Source organism: Neoarius graeffei, chromosome 16 (assembly GCF_027579695.1).
Source record: "Neoarius graeffei isolate fNeoGra1 chromosome 16, fNeoGra1.pri, whole genome shotgun sequence".
NCBI classification, from domain to species: domain Eukaryota; kingdom Metazoa; phylum Chordata; class Actinopteri; order Siluriformes; family Ariidae; genus Neoarius; species Neoarius graeffei.
The window spans coordinates 35,400,048-35,417,905 of NC_083584.1; the positions used below are offsets into that span (position 1 = coordinate 35,400,048).

At 40.5% G+C, this 17,858-nt stretch overlaps 1 protein-coding gene across 6 annotated transcripts in view; it reads left to right on the forward strand.

Moving 5' to 3' along the window:
- Positions 1-17,858, forward strand: part of fam49al (family with sequence similarity 49 member A, like) — a 65,677-nt gene that overhangs the window by 21,105 nt on the left and 26,714 nt on the right. The window contains exon 2 of one of the 6 annotated variants that reach the window (XM_060942830.1): positions 14,406-14,498. Coding sequence is in view for 2 of the 6 variants with exons in the window: in XM_060942832.1 (XP_060798815.1) it covers positions 17,032-17,041 (10 nt within the window). In the remaining 4 variants the exon portion in view is untranslated. Of the gene's footprint in view, positions 1-14,405; positions 14,499-16,815; positions 17,042-17,858 lie in introns of those variants that run through there. The other 5 variants (XM_060942832.1, XM_060942831.1, XM_060942829.1 and 2 more) reach the window with 5 other exon arrangements.

A 17,858-nucleotide genomic window follows, 5' to 3' on the forward strand; every position in this document is an offset into this window, starting at 1 on the left:
CCTGTAAAGATTAGTAAAAAGGGTTAGAAAAAAATCTACCTTTTGGTGAACTAGCTTCATCTCACACTGAAAAAAAAATTGAGAAAAAAATCCAACCTTTAATTGAAATAAATTTATTCAGGAAAAAACAAATCCTTCATCAAGAAATAATTATTTTCAACAAAAACACGTGGCGCTATTATCAGCACCCCTGAAAATTATAGTGAACACAATGTACTTAAAGCATGTTTCCCATTTAAATTGTACAATTTTGAGTTGATTGGAGTGTGTAGGAACTTTCAAGCTGTAATCCACGACTTCCTGATTAACTGGGGTACAAATATGAGGTGACACAGAGGCCAAATTCCCTTACCCTGTGTCCAAAATCGCTCACTCGTTCACTACTCCCTACTCCCTATATAGGGAATTACTATATAAACGACTATATAGTGAGCTCATTGGTCAAATGAAAAAACGCTTTCGGACAAAAGTCTGTCGCGCTGGTATTTACGTCATTACCGTCGTACAAATAAAACGTGCCAGATCAGTCGGCTGGTGGGTTTTCAAAAAAGGCTGAATACTTTCTTCTTTGCCACTGCCTTTTATTAAATCAAATTTGAGACTTTTAATTTGATTTCTTTCAGTGCAACCACAATGCATGATGGGATATATTGCTTTGGTTAGTGACCATGTTGTACACTACTTTTTGTGATATATTGTGGGATACTTTGAGTGCACTATATAAGGTGTAAATAATCCTCACTAAGGTTTTAGACAGCACTACAAAATGGCGTCCCTGCTATATAGTGAGTAGGGAGTGATTTCGGACACAGGGTTAGTCATCCATCAACATGGGAAAGATAAGTGTGTTGAGCTCAATAAGTCAGGGAATGGTTTTGAAAAAGAGCTACTCACCTGAAAATGTTAATTTCTACTATTAGAGCAATAATAATAATAATTAAAGCCGCTAGCGGCCTTGACGGGCCCTCGCACATGTGGTTCCGCAACCCAGGACATTCCACCACCCAACAAAACAGTCACATGTCATATATTCATCAAATGTTCAAAGGTGATGTGCATGTTGCAAATGCCATGACTGCTTGACGGATGAGAGATAGACAGACAAAGACTGTAAGTGTGTGTGTGTGTGTGTGTGTTTCTGTGGTGTGAAAATGTACATTTATATATGTACAAAACTATACATGTGTCTCCTCCTTATCTCTATCTCATGCTGTAATCTTAAGTCATCTTAGCTTTCCTGTGTCTGCAGTGTGTGTGTGTACATGGAGAGTTTTCATATGTCTGCAATAAAATGCACAATGATGGCAGGTCACTAATATATAGATTTAGGCACTGCCTAAAAGCGGAGCTCCCATCTGTTTCTGGGTTGTAGAATTTTCTTATATCATAGCCAGTCTCTTTTGTTTTATTTCTTTACTGGCTAGCACTAGCCACTTGGCGGTGTGTCTCATCTCATCTCATCTCATCTCATCTCATTATCTCTAGCCACTTTATCCTGTCCTACAGGGTCGCAGGCAACCTGGAGCCTATCCCAGCTGACTACGGGCGAAAGGCGGGGTACACCCTGGACAAGTTGCCAGGTCATCACAGGGCTGACACATAGACACAGACAACCATTCACACTCACATTCACACCTACGGTCAATTTAGAGTCACCAGTTAACCTAACCTGCATGTCTTTGGACTGTGGGGGAAACCGGAGCACCCGGAGGAAACCCACGCGGACACAGGGAGAACATGCAAACTCCACACAGAAAGGCCCTCGCCGGCCACGGGGCTCGAACCCGGACCTTCTTGCTGTGTGGCGACAGCGCTAACCACTACATAGGCAGTGTGTATAACTGGTAATTACTAACACTGACCACTAGGCGGTGTGTGAGAGACTGGTAATTACTAGCACTGGCCACTAGGTGGTGTGTATGACTGGTAATTACTAACACTGACCACTAGGCGGTGTGTGTGACTGATAATTACTAACACTGACCACTAGGCGGTGTGTATGACTGGTAATTACTAACACTGGCCACTAGGCGGCGTGTGAGACTGGTAATTACTAACACTGACCACTAGGCGGTGTGTATGACTGGTAATTACTAACACTGACCACTAAGCGGTGTGTATGACTGGTGGTACACGTACAGTACACGGACAAACCACAAAAAATCGACTCGATGGGTTTACCATTTTTTCTCAGGTATGGTGCTCCACTGGAGCTCCGCTATGATTGTGTGTGTGTGCGTGTGTGTCTGTTTGTCAGAGGGAGAGAGAAAGTGTGTGTGTGAAAGAGTGTGCTCATAGATGTTGCGTGTGCATGTGAGTGCATACTTGTGAGAGAGTGTGTGTATACATAAATATGCATATGACTGTGTGTGTATGAGTGTGCACAGAATTGTATATGTTATATCATCAGACTCATGATATCCAATATTTTGTAAAGTTTCAGATCAATCCATCAATAAATTGAACATTTTTCCCCATTTCCTGCTTGGCCAGATGGTGGTGCTGTGCTAGGCATCTGAATTACGCATGTGAATATCATCACAATCATAATACACAATATTTTGTAAAGTGTCAGATCAATCAGTTAAGGCATTGCCAATTTCTGGCACATTTCCTGCTTGGCCAGGTGGTGGCGCTATAACAGGCAGGCCCATTGGGCATCAGGTTATCATAAAAATCATAATATCTATTGAAGTAAGAAGTGTCCAACCATACAGTCAATGCACTGTGGCTTTCTGACACGTTTCCTGTTTATGTGGCAAGATATTAAAATCATAAGGCCATTTCAACATATTACAAGATATCAAAAATCCCTTCGCAATTTAATATCAGCGACATCTTGGCATCACGTATAACAAATTTCACATGAATCTCATGAACCGTCTAGGAGGAGCATGTTAAATTTCATCATGTGTCAAAACACACATATTCAAAACCCTATTCTTTCCTTGGCCAGTTGGTGGCACTATACCAGACAGGCCCATAACAGCTAAAGAGTATCAGAATCAGAATCATATTACATATCAAGTTCAACATTCAGCAATATCTTGGTATATGTTATAATATTTCAACATATTACAACATATCAAAAATCCCTTAGCAATTCAACTTCAGCAATATCTTGGCATCATGTTTGCCAAGTTTGACATGAATCTGATGAACTGTCTAGGAGGAGTACCGTACGTTAAAAATGACCATGTGGAATTTCACTCCAAATGGCCTTATGACATCGTCATTCCAAAGTTCTACCCATTCATTTCAATGGGAAATGGAAAAAGGGGCGCTATGAAGTCCCTGGGCCATGCCTGGGGCCAAAAGTCTGTGGCTGAGTAGTAAGGACAATGACTGATGTGTGTATCAAATTTCATGAGTTTTTGTGCATGGGAAATGCCTCAAATAAGGCCAAACACGGCAGAATAATAATAATAATAATAATAATAATCCTTCGAAAAACAATAGGGTCTCGCACCGAACGGTGCTCGGGCCCTAATAATAATAAAAAGTGGACATCAACTTGAACTGTTACAAACTTGCCTGGAAAAGGACCCAAGTTTATTTTGCCCCCATGTACAGTGAAGAGGATAATAAGAGAGACAAAAAAATCCCCAAGGATCACTGTTTGTAAATTACAAGAAAAAGTTATATCATGGGGTTTCCACATGTCCAAAACCTCCATCAGACTCCACCTCCATGCCAACAGATTATTTGGAAGGCATGCAAGAAGGAAAAAAAAAAGCCTTTTCTGTCAGTTAACCACATGTAAGCACTTGAAGTTTGTGAAATGCTACTACAACTTTGACTTTGACTGGTATTCTATGATCTGATGAAACAAAAGTGGAGCTTTTTGGCAATAAACACTCAAAGAGGGTTTGCTGTTAAAAGAAGAATGGATATAATGAAAAGAACCTGATCCCAACTGTAAAATATGGTGGAAGTTCTGTGATGTTTTGGGGCTGTTTTTCCTCTAACCACCCTGTAAACCTTGTTAGGGTACATGGCATCATGGACTCCATGAGATACCAGGAAATTTTAAATCAAAATCTGGCTGCTTCTGCCAGGAAACTAAAACTGGGTCGTCATTGCATCTTCCAGCAGGACAATCAACTGAAGAATATGTCCTAATCAATAGAAAAATGTTTAGCTGACCAAAGAATCAAGCTTCTGCTATGGCCATCTCCATTCCCTGACCTGAACCCCATTGAAAACCTGTGTGGTGAGGTGAAGAGGAGAGAGCACTAAAGAGGGCCCAGGACCCTGGATGATCTGGAGAGATTGAGTAAAGAGGAATAGTCTCCGATGCCCTGCTTTTTATCTCCAACCTTATAAAATGTTATAGGAGAAGACTCAGCGCTGTTTTACTGGCAAAGAGAGGTTGTACAAATTATTCAATGCAAGGGTGCCAATAATAGTGGCACATGTGTTTTTTATTTATTGATGAGGGATTTGTTCTTCTCTGAATAAATGTATTTCAATTAAAGGTTGGATTTTTCTCATATTTTTCAGTGTGAGATGAAGTGACTTCACCAAAAGGTGGATTTTTTTCTAACCATTTTTACTCATCTTTACAAGGGGTGCCAATAATTGTGGAGGGCACTGTAAATCGATAGCCTTAGTCTTTATAAGGTTAATGCTTGGTGTCCATATTTGCAACAGCGTTCTCATGATGTGAGCTACAAGTGGCATGTGTATCTCCAGCAGTTGCCATTTCACATTAATAGAGCCCTTGAATTCCTTATGAATGCAGCATTCTCTCCAGAGATAAAATCATCATATACAGTGGTGCTTGAAAGTTTGTGAACCCTTTAGAATTTTCTATATTTCTGCATAAATATGACCTAAAACATCATCAGATTTTCACACAAGTCCTAAAAGTAGATAAAGAGAACCCAGTTAAACAAATGAGACAAAAATATTATACTTGGTCATTTATTTATTGAGAAAAATGATCCAATATTATATATCTGTGAGTGGCAAAAGTATGTGAACCTCTAGGACTAGCAGTTAATTTGAAGGTGAAATTAGAGCCAGGTGTTTTCAATCAATGGGATGACAATAAGGTGTGAGTGGGCACCCTGTTTTATTTAAAGAACAGGGATCTATCAAAGTCTGATCTTCACAACACGTTTGTGGAAGTGTATCATGGCACGGACAAAGAAGATTTCTGAGGACCTTGGTTACAAAACCATCTCTAAAAAGAGTTTGGACTCCACCAATCCACAGCCAGACAGATTGTGTACAAATGGAGAAAATTCAAGACCGTTGTTCCCCTCCCCAGGAGTGGTCGACCAACAAAGATCACTCCAAGAGCAATGTGTGTAATAGTCGGCGAGGTCACAAAGGACCCCAGGGTAACTTCTAAGCAACCGAAGGCCTCTCTCACATTGGCTAATGTTAATGTTCATGAGTCCACCATCAGGAGAACACTGAACAACAATGGTGTGCATGGCAGGGTTGCAAAGAGAAAGCCACTGCTCTCCAAAAAGAACATTGCTGCTCGTCTGCAATTTGCTAAAGATCACGTGGACAAGCCAGAAGGCTATTGGAAAAATGTTTTGTGGATGGATGAGACCAAAATAGAACTTTTTGGTTTAAATGAGAAGCGTTATGTTTGGAGAAAGGAAAACACTGCATTCCAGCATAAGAACCTTATCCCATCTGTGAAACATGATGGTGGTAATATCATGGTTTGGGCCTGTTTTGCTGCATCTGGGCCAGGACGGCTTGCCATCATTGATGGAAAAATGAATTCTGAATTATACCAGCGAATTCTAAAGGAAAATGTCAGGACATCTGTCCATGAACTGAATCTCAAGAGAAGGTGGGTCATGCAGCAAGACAATGACCCTAAGCACACAAGTCATTCTCCCAAAGAATGGTTAAAGAAGAATAAAGTTCATATTTTGGAATGGCCAAGTCAAAATCCTGACCTTAATCCAATCGAAATGTTGTGGAAGGACCTGAAGCGAGCAGTTCATGTGAGGAAACCCACCAACATCCCAGAGTTGAAGCTGTTCTGTACGGAGGAACGGGCTAAAATTCCTCCAAGCCAGTGTGCAGGACTGATCAACAGTTACCGGAAATGTTTAGTTGCAGTTATTACTGCACAAACGGGTCACACCAGATACTGAAAGCAAAGGTTCACGTACTTTTGCCACTCACAATTATGTTAAATTTAAAGTCCTTCCCGCGCCGTGTGGCGCAGATCTCCGTTTCCGCAGCCCTCTGCCTCTCACCTATTACATAGATAGGGTTACAGTGGGGAGCTAGTCCTCTGGTAACCACGAGAGTTTAACTCCCCACTCACATCTGTATTGCAGCATGCCTTACCAGATGGTAGTAAGTACCATTTTTATGATGGTCTTTGGTATGACCCGACCGTGAATAGAACTCATGATCTCCCGATCGAGAGGCAGACATGCTACCACTAGGCCACTAGCCGGTTCTCACAATTATGTAATATTGGATTATTTTCCTCAACAAATAAATGACCAAGTATAATATTTTTGTCTCATTTGTTTAACTGGGTTCTCTTAATCTACTTTTAGGACGTGTGAAAAATCTGATGATGTTTTAGGTCATATTTATGCAGAAATATAGAAAATTCTAAAGGGTTCACAAACTTTCAAGCACCACTGTACATTTTATAGTAAATTTCCTGTGTCTCTCTCCAGGTGGCGCTAAATGATAAATCAGAGACAAGGGGACTGTCGCTCTCTGCTTGAAAAAACAAAAGAAATCAAATTAAAGCTGAGGGCTGCACATTTCACAGAAGGATGGTCATTATAGTGCTTGTCTCGTCGATCTAACTTTAATGCTATGACCAGAATTTATTGGAATATTGTCAGAGTGTCAATATCAGAGGTAAAAAGACTGACCTTGCTGTGTCATGCATACCATATCATTAAAAAAAAAAAAACTACCCAGTATATCATATTTAAGCATTTGTGGCTCTGATCTATTAAGCAATTCACTGTTAATATCCATAACATTTGATCCACATACAACTCAGGAGAGAACTCAAAAGCATCTTTTGACCTCTGATGACCCTGTATGGCCCTTGAATTATATTAACAATGCAGCCCAGTCAATACACTTACTGTAACTTCATCAGCAAATAGAGAAACTCTTCCCAGTCTGGCATTTCAAACACCACTTAGAAAAGGACGAGTGAGACATAAACAGAAGAGGCGATTTTACATCCAGTCAAAATACAGTACATCTCCCATCATCCCAAAACACACTGCTCTAGTTCTGTCACTTGTGGTGTCGTGATAATGGTTCATGTTAGCATGACGTTGAATCTGGACTATGGCTCATGTGGAGCAGTTGTGTGAGCACGGTGCACAGTAGGACAGCAGGTTGCTCATAAGCCATAGCAACAAGCAGAGCTCTTTGTGTGCTATGATGAATATTCTTTTGAATTTATGAAGTGGACACTGCTGCATTATGCATCAAGCTTACTGGCTGCTGCTGGTGATGATTTGGAGACTGAGCGTGTGCATACGTGCAGGCGGGCGTCTGTGTGTGCACATATATTTAATTTCGATGTGATAAGAAATTTATAGACCTCAAAGTATGTCATAAAGCCATGATGCCTATTAATGTATGTTTACAGTTAATACATACTTTATGTTAGGGATGTACAGTAATGGAAAATTAATACATTATTAACAATGAACAAATGATGTGTTCTATACGAATATATGAATAGTTGGTTCACATGGTCTGGATAACACTAGATGTATAGTGTCTTGCGAAAGTACAAGTACTCCTTGGTGTTTGTCCTGTTTTGTCACAAGATGGAATTAAAATGGATTTTTTGGGGATTAGCACCATTTGATTTACACAACATGCATACCACTTTAAAGGTGAAAATTATTGTTTGATTGTGACACAAACAATAATTAAAATGAAAAAAGAGAAATCTGGAGTGTGCATAGGTACTGACCCTCCCAAAGTCAATACTTTGTAGCGCCACCTTTTGCTGCAATTACAGCTGCAAGTCTCTTGGGGTATGTCTCTATTAGCTTAACACATCTAGCCACTGGGATTTTTGCCCATTCCTCAAGGAAAACTGCTCCGACTCCAGACTCAGAGCTTTTTTATTTTATTTTTATTTTCTTTCTTTTTCTATTTTCATTTATTTATTTCTTTTTTTCTGTGTGTTTGTGTAGTTTGATGTTCGTTTGAGTGTTTTGTCCGCCGGTTGTGGTGTAGCTCCAGCCCCAGTTTTGGGCGTCGGTTCCCTCCAGGCCTTGGTTAGCTGTGGGTGATGCCTGTGCTCCCAGCTATGGACTGCAGTGAGCCTGTTGCTCATTTTACATCGTGGTTGTCCAGCGCTCTGTGCTTTAATGCTTGGCGTGATGTTCCGAGCGATGTTGCTCGGTGGCGTCGCAGTGGCTGTGCAGGCGGTTTGGTACACACCAGCACTCTGCGTGGCGGAGCTTCTGTGCTCGCTTTGTGGACCCATGGCGTGGTGTTGAGCGATGTTGCTGACGGCGTCACGGCGGCAGTGCTGGAGATGTGGGACTCATTTTCGTGCGCCTTTTGGTGGGACTGTGGCTGCTACACCACGGGAATTACATTCTGACCCCTACTCGGTGGACTTTTTACTTTTTATTTATTTTTTATTTTTCATTATTATTTTTTTTTTCTTTGTCTATAATTGTAAAGCGTCCTTGGGTTTCTTGAAAGGCGCTATATAAATTTAACTTATTATTATTATTCCTTCAAGTTAGATAGGTTGCGTTGATGTACAGCAATCTTCAAGTTATGCCACAGATTCTCAATTGGGTTGAGGTCTGGGCTTTGATTAGGCCATTCCAAGACATTTAAATGTTTCACTTTAAACCACTCCAGTGTAGCTTTAGCAGTATGTTTCGGGTCATTGTGAACCTTCGTCCCAGTCTCAAACCTCTGGCTGACTCAAACAGGTTTTCCTCCAGAATTGCCCTGTATTTAGTGCCATCCATCTTTCCTTCAGTCCTGACCAGCTTTCCTGTCCCTGCAGATGAAAAATATCCCCACAGCATGATGCTGCCACCACCATGCTTCACTGTAGGAATGGTGTTCTCAGGGTGTTGGATTTGCACCACACATGGCATTTCCCCTGATGGCCAAAAAGATCAATTTTAGTCTCAGTTGACCAGAGAATCTTCTTCCATGTGTTTGGGGAGTCTGCCACATGCTGTTGGGCAAACTCCAAATGTGTTTTCTTAAGCAGTGACTTTTTTCTGTCCACTCTTCCATAAAGCCCCACTCTGTGGAGTGTACGGTATGGCTTAAAGTGGTCCTATGGACAGATATTCCCATCGCCGCTGTGGCTCTTTGCAGCTCCTTCAGTGTTATCTTTGGTGTCTTTGTCTCTGATTAATGCCCTCCTTGCCTGTTCTGTGAGTTTTGGTGAGCAGCCTTCTCTTGTCAGGTTTGTAGTGGTGACATATTCTTTCCATTTTGCTATAATGGATTTAATGGTGCTCCGTGGGATATTCAAAGTTTGGGATTTTTTTTATAATCCAACCCTGATCTATACTTCTTCACAACTTTGTCTCTGACCTGTTTGGAGGCTCCTTGGTTCTTATGTTGCTTGCTTAGTAGTGTTGCAGAGTCAGGGTCCTTCCAGAACAGGTTGAGTTGTACAGACATCATGTGACAGATCATGCGACACTTTGATTGCACACAGGTGGATCTTAATCAACTAATGATGTGACTTATGAAGTGAATTGGTTGGACCAACTCTTATTTAGGGGTTTCATATGAAAGGGGGTGAATACCTGTGCACACTCCAGATTTCTGTTTTTTCATCTTAATTATTGTTTGTGTCACAATAAAACAACAATTTGCACCTTTAAAGTGGTAGGCATGTTGTGTAAATCAAATGGTGCTAACCCTCCAAAAATCCATTTTAATTCCATCTTGTAATGCAACAAAACAGGACAAACACCAAGGGGGATGAATACTTTTGCAAGACACCCGTATGAAGAAAGGGACTTGGGTGTAGCAAAAACGTTTTTACTTTCACGAGTGAGTGAAAGCACATGGTTACAAGCAAGCAGTCAGATATGGAACTCAGGACACAGAAAGAGTGCATTCATTAATGTGAATGTACATAAGTCATTCTGCAATGAATTTACAAGGTTTTATCATTCCTCCTTAGTAACTGCTTGGTCCTCATCATGGTGGTTTAACTTACATCGCTAGTTTGTGTATATTTTGGGAAATAGAACCAACTAAATTTGTTACAGGCCTAATGGTTAGAGAAGCAGCTTTGGGACCAAAAGGTCACTGGTTCAATTCCTTGGACCAGCAGGACTGGCTGAAGTGCCCTTGAGCAAGGCACCTCACCCCCAACTGCTCCAGCAAGAGTGGTGGTGTACCTTATGTCTGATTAGCCAAAGAAAACTGATGATGTCATTATCAGTTTGGGTGGTGCCCGACCGAAAGAAAAATGTTAGAAAATATTAAGGACGCGTATAAACAATCATAACTGTGCAAGTGGGATTTAAAAAAAAAAAGAGTCCTGTCCACATCTCTGTTTGAAGCCATTTATTAACTTTGCAGTGTTCCTGGGGACACAGTGGTAGGGCTCATATTTAATTTACAATGCCATACCCACTTTAGGTTGAAATTATAATATAAATACAGATACATTAAATACAAGCGCATTAAACAGATACAGATAGTGGAATTGTGTTATACCCCTAGTTTATGTACAGTTGTGCCAGGAGACTTTTGGATGCATATCAATAATGGAAATTGGTGGACAGTCAATAAGGCCTGTTTGCAGATAAGTGACCACAAAAAATTTGTCTTTGAGTCCATATATTGAAGTCCTCAAGCAGAAGGAAGAAAGTAATTGACATTCATATATGCTTATGTAAGTTCCCATATTTTGTTAGTCGGTGACTAGCATTACATAACCTGATAGGATTTCTGAGAGTATTTTTAGTCATATTCATAAATGTTCATAATCTTCACTGATAATGCTAGCTATAGCTATCTAATATACGCTAGCCTGCTAGGCTTCTGACAGGAATTTAAGTGATTTACAATCATGTTCATAATCTATTCTGTAATGCTAGCTGGCTAACAAACTAACTGGATAAATTTTCTTAGAAAATTTAAGTGTTCGTAATCTTCAGAGCAAACACTACCTAATTAATTAACATAAGGATTTTTGAGAGGATTTTAATTCATTCATAAATGTTCATATTGAATGCTGCTAATGCTAGCTGGCTAACATAAATTAACAACAAGATTTCTTAGAAATTTGAAGTGTATATAATCTTCACAAGGCGGCGCACTTATGACAACACGACGGGAAATTGGAGAAGATTTTCAAGTGCTATTCATAAAGTTTATAATATTCACTGCTAATGCTAGCTAGCTTTTAAACATCAATAAATTATAAACTCTTAACCTTTTAGTGCAATCATAAACAACTTCAGACAGCTGTGTGCCTTCTTAGAAAAGTTTGAAGGTCATTTACGTTCATACTATATAGTTTATAGAGGAACATCTGTTTTGCTCAAAAACATATTCACTGACCTGAAGTCTGCAGACAGATCCTCCTCAATAGAGTTGAATTTCTTGTCATTTGAGAATTAATTAGCCCAAGAATTTTCTGGGAATTTTGTTGTGAAGTGTTGTTTTTATGCTGGATTTCCCACTGGAACTACACACTACAGTGATTGCAGACTGTTGAAAGGTTTCCAATGCATCATGCAAGAGTGACATGCAATAATCAATTATAACACTTATATATACTTATATACTATTGGTAGGAGCTACAGAGTTTAGAGAAGATGCTTTTAGTGAGATGTGCCCACAAAATGGCCAGTAAACTAGACACTAGGAAATCTAAGACATTTCTTGCCAACTTTATGTCTCCATTATTAACAAAGTGTTCTGGGCTATAGTCCAGTATCATTTTATTAATTGAGAAGCAAAGTCTTCTTTCAACACAATTAATACACCGTCTGTCTAACAGTAACTGAAAGCTTCTACATGTCAATACTGAATATTCATTTGAGTTTATTACACTGCCCAAATGCCTACAATTAAAAAAAGTCACTTTCCATTTCTACAATAGATGGTCCTAATTATTTACCTTAAAAAAAACCGGATGTACAGCAGGCTTGTAGTACTCAAATCCAGGACTCAGACTTGAGTCCAACTTGTGCCCTAATTTTAAGGACTCATGACTTGACTTGGACTTGAGCACTGATGACTCGCACTTGGACTCGAACTCGTGCATTAACTGCATTTGGATTCATAAATTGGAGACGAGGACTCAGATTTTTTCTTAATTTTTTTGGAACATGCCATAATAATTTGGCAGAAGATATTTATATCTGCATTAATTTGTATACTAATTTCATGCAAGAGAACACACATTCACCTGTTCATACGTCATGTTTAGGAACAAACTAACGTTAATGGCGCTAAAATCCCTGGAGATAACGCCCTTAGGATTGTCTGCTTTGCTTATACAGACTCCTCATGCAGTGGGAAAAAAATGCACTGCTATGTATTCCATATGTAGGAGAACTACCGAGGAGACGACGGGGACAACCTTGAACTTCAGTCATCATTTGGCAAGACTACGTCCAGAGAAGGAAGTGACATGCTATGTTCATTGCTCTGCTGATAGCAGGGCTTGCTGACCGATGAACTAGCGAGTGTTAACCCTCTCTCATGTTATTTGCCCTGTTGATAGTGGGTGGGGCTTGCTGAGTGATGAACAAACTTTTTATCTGTAGCCTGTTAACTAAAATGGGGCAGTCAAGCAGTAACATTACTGGCTAGTGGCAGCATGTCCGCCGGGAGATCGGGAGTTCTATTCACGGTCAGGTCATACCAAAGACCATCATAAAAATGGTACCTACTACCATCTGGCAAGGCATGCTGCAATACAGATGCGAGTGGGGAGTTAAACTCTTGTGGTTACCAGAGGACTAGCTCCCCACTGTAACCGTAGCTATGTAATAGGCGAGAGGCCGAGGGCTGCAGAAACGGAGATCGGCGCCGCCCGATGCGCCACACAGCGCGGAAAGGACTTTAACTTAACTTTAAGCAGTAACATTAGTCCAACACAGTAGCAGAAATGGTTTCACATAAAGGCGGCAACAGCCACCATCAAATGGTGTGGTTGGAGTCTTGTTCTTAGACTCAACTCGGATCAAAAGTGGACTTGACTCAGACTCGACTCGAAATTTTCTTTAATGACTTGGACTTGACTCGGACTTGAACACTGGGGACTTCAGACTGGACTCGGACTCGAGGTTTAGTGACTCGACTACAACACTGATGTACAGTATATCTAGATTAAAAAAATATTCATTGCACTAACAATACACAAATTTGTGTGTGTCAGCATGCATGTATCGTTTTTTATGGACCAAATATCTTCATGATGACAAGAACACATGCAAATTCTGTGGTTGTGTGGCCCTGTGTAGGAAAATAAAAACAACAACTTGTATTTGAAATACTAAAATAGTCAAAAGATTTTTGGTTACTGAAGTTAAGGTTTGCTGTAGGCATATAGGATGTTGGCTGGTCCACATGAGAGAAGCTGATTTTTTTTTTTTTTACCATTTTCTTAACAAACTAAAAGAGTCAAAAGCTGTCCTATTGGATACAGAGGCTAAGGTTATGGTTTGATTAGCTGTGATTATTACCACTGAGATCACAAGCAATGATCTCAGTGGTAGGTCTTCACAAGGAGAGTTAAAGAGAAACCATGAAGATGGCTTTGGACTGCAATTGCCACAAAACGTCTTGCATTCATGTCTCCATCAGTGAACAATTGATAACTTCATCAAAATAATTTCATGTTAAAACTATAATGATTTTAACTTTTTACACGATTGCACTTTTTTTGACTATATAGCACACAGTTATAGAAGCAAATTATTGATAATCACGCTATCTGTTATCACCGAGATGAGGATGGGTTCCTTTTTGAGTCTGGTTCCTCTCAAGGTTTCTTCCTCATGTCATCTCAGGGAGTTTTTCCGTACCACTGTCACCTCTGGGTTGCTCATTATGGATAAATTTATAAATTCATAAGTTTAAAATTTATGTTTGGATACAGTACATGTAGATACATTTCTGCAAAGCTGCTTTGTGATAATGTCCATTGTAACAGTGCTATACAAACAAAATTGAATTGAGACAAAGTGGTGTGTGTGTGTGTGTGTGTGTGTGTGTGTGTGTGTGTGTGTGTGTGTGTGTGTGTGTGTTGCACCTTGGTTGGTCAGTGTTAGCACCCTGTGTCTCTGCAGTAGACAGCTGGCACTCTATCTACTGTATCTCTTTGTTTCTTGCTCACTTGTATATTTTTCCAATCAATTTTTGAAAAGAACACCAGCAAGAACAACATCCTCCTGTGTTTCCTTCAGGTGGTGGATGCTGATGCTGTGATACTGGCAGAGGAGCAGACAAGCCCCCAGTGGATGCAGTAAAGTGCTCTTGGAGGAAAATTGCAAGCAAAGGTATGAAACTAGCCAGCTGTGGACTGTGCAACCTTCTGCATGATACAAAGCCATATGGTACAAAGAATGATGGCACAAGGGTGTTGGATAGACAGATAATAAAACATAAAACCATAGCATTTTTTCATTATATAAACATGTTTTGTCATAAAGAAGCTGCAGAAAGGCCATTGCCACAAATCAAATCAAAGTTAACTTGCTTGAACCAAAGTAATGAATTTAAAAAGAAAAAAAAAACAAAAACAAGCAAACATCTACATAGAAGCAAATGTCTTACACTAAATTCTAGAAACAAATAATCTAACTTCTTTTTTCGGCTGTTCCCGTTAGGGGTCGCCACACCAAATCTGTTCCATATATTTGATTTGGCACAGGTTTTATACCGGCTGCCCTTCCTGATGTAACCCTCCCCAAGCTATCCAGGCTTGGGACTGGCACTAAGTATGCACTGGCTTGTACAACCCCAGTGGCTGGGTATTTTTACGTAATCCACATGTCTTTGAACTGCGGGGGAAACTGGAGCACCCAGAGGAAACCCATGCAGACACAGGGATAACATACAAACTCCACACAGAAAGGCCCCCATCAGCTATGAGGTTCGAACCCGGAACCTTCTTGCTGTGAGACAACAGTGATAACCACTACACCACCGTGCTACCCAAAGAAATGCAAACAAACAAATCTCATCTCATCTCGTTATCTCTAGCCACTTTATCCTTCTACAGGGTCGCAGGCAAGCTGGAGCCTGTCCCAGCTGACTACGGGCGAAAGGCAGGGTACACCCTGGACAAGTTGCCAGGTCATCACAGGGCTGACACATAGACACAGACAACCATTCACACTCACATTCACACCTACGGTCAATTTAGAGTCACCAGTTAACCTAACCTGCATGTCTTTGGACTGTGGGGGAAACCGGAGAACCCGGAGGAAACCCACGCGGACACTGGGAGAACATGCAAACTCCACACAGAAAGGCCCTCGTCGGCCACAGGGCTCGAACCCGGACCTTCTTGCTGTGAGGCGACAGTGCTAACCACTACACCACTGTGCCGCCCCAAACAAACAAACAAACAAACAAACAAACAAACAAATAAATAAATACTCAAACTTAGTTATCTACCAATACAAAACTATTTAAATCTTGAAACTGGTATTGCTTGAAATTGAAATTTAGTTGTCTTATAATTCACTATCAGAAATAGGGGTACAGTAGGAGTCCATTTCTGTCCCCCAGTGTACAATCTACATTAATGTACTCCCGAGGGTTCAGTAACTGTGTGTACCTTTTTAGGGCCAAAAAGTTACATATATGTTCCCAAACAGTATCTAAAGGGTACAAATAAGTACCTTAGAGGGTACTGCCCCAGTGACAAGCTGTTGTACAATAATGCACTTTATTTTCTGAGAGTGTAAGAAATGCTAGATACATTTGACTGTATTCAAAATATATGCATTTTCTAAGATGCAATTCTTTCATAGTGCAGTAACTTCCGTGACCATGCACAGAATATTTATAGCTATATACTGCATGAAAGTGTAAACCGCAGCATGGTGAGATTAATGTGCAGGGGGTTGGGCAAGAGCAAACAATTGGTCTGGTTTCAGCCTTAAACTGTGGTGAGGCAGAAGGTATTTTCATTCTCACACGAGTTAGACAAACCTTTGACTGCTAGTCTAACTTCCTCTTTACTAGCATGGACCTTTCTCTTTGCACCTCACGACTAAATCTATTTAAATGCAGCTATGAAGTAGCAACCATTTATATTTATTCATTTAGCAAATGCTATATATGAGCCAATCATATAAGAGGTTTAGAGTCTTTCTTAAGAGCCCACTAGCACAAAACTTAACCACAGAGCTCTCAGTTACTACTAGCTTCCACTGGATGTCATACATATGGTCCCTGACATGAATGATTTATCCTTTCTGAACACTGTATACATACCAAGCATAAAAATCTAAAGAGAAAGATAAAACATTTAAAGAAAAAGAAGGAACAAAATGTACCATTGGGAGCTTTCAGAGGTTTTTTTTTCTTTGCGGAAGCTAAATCAATGGCAACGTTAGACAGAATTATGTTTAGTGGGCTTTCTGTCCACAGGAAGCTTCCGTTAAGTTAAAGGTGTTGTTCATATTGTTACTAAACCCCAGGCCTAGTTTAGGGCATCCTCTGTAGCCCACACTATTTTTTCATACAGGACCAAAAAGTAGCACACCTATATGCACACACACACACACACACACACACACACACACACACACAGACAGAGTGTGTGCCTTCAAATAGCAGTCCGAAAAAGAGAAGTGTGAAAAGAACAGTGTCATGCTGAGTGCAGAGCCGCTTCTGCACAAGTGCACAGCTCGTGTAAGGCTACACAACACACAGCCTGACTGTTGCTAAGCCCATGGTTCTGCTGATTTGAGGAACATCTCAGTGTCCAGCGGAGAGAGAGAGTGAGGAGGACGAAGCACAGCACTTTTACAGGAGAGAAGTAGAAAAAAACAAAGAAAGGTGGGAGAAGGCAAGTGTATGTTGGCTGGTAGGTGATAACAACAATAGATGTCATGATGTGTGAGTTATGTTGCAGTGTGAGCTGCAGAGCAATAATTAACAGCTGTTGGTTTGCTGAGAAATTGTCGTTGATGGCACAGAAGCAACAGAGTTGATATTGAACTATTTCTCAGTCTCGGTTTGAATGGTGCACCTTTAAGTGAAGAGATAACTGAAAATTATTTTGCCGCTTTGTGTTCTGGCTAAATTTCTCTAAAGAACATGAAAAATAATTGGAACACACAGTCTGACTGTTGCTAAGCTCATGGTTCTGCTGATTTGAGGAACACCTCACTGTCCAGTGAGTAATTCATGTGAATATAAGATATATTAGGTATTTCCAGGTAAAATTTCATATCAAATGCTATAGGATCAAATGATTTGAACAACAAAGATTCAAGGGGTATCCATTAAATAAGCAGCGACCAGAGTATATGGCTTATTTGGTGTCTTCTCATCCTATTTGTTTTTCAATTTGGGAAGCAAAATGACATCCATCATGTAGCGCCAGCCAAGTACACTGTAGCTCATGTGCCCTTTCCTTGTAATAAGTACAGGTGAAAATGAGGAAACGTGAGGCTGATGAAAGTCCCAGCTAGCAAAAAGGGAGGGTTAGAAAACTGAGCGATCCAGCCATGGAAACAGAGCTATACGGCTAGTTGCCAGGAGACGGGCAGTGATAAACCGGCTGGGAAATGCTATCTCTGTACTGCGTGCGTGTGTGTGTGCGCACGAGTGTGCCTTTAACCACACACTGCATCACCATTTGATGCAGAACGTACGGCTAGCTGCCATTTCAGATAACA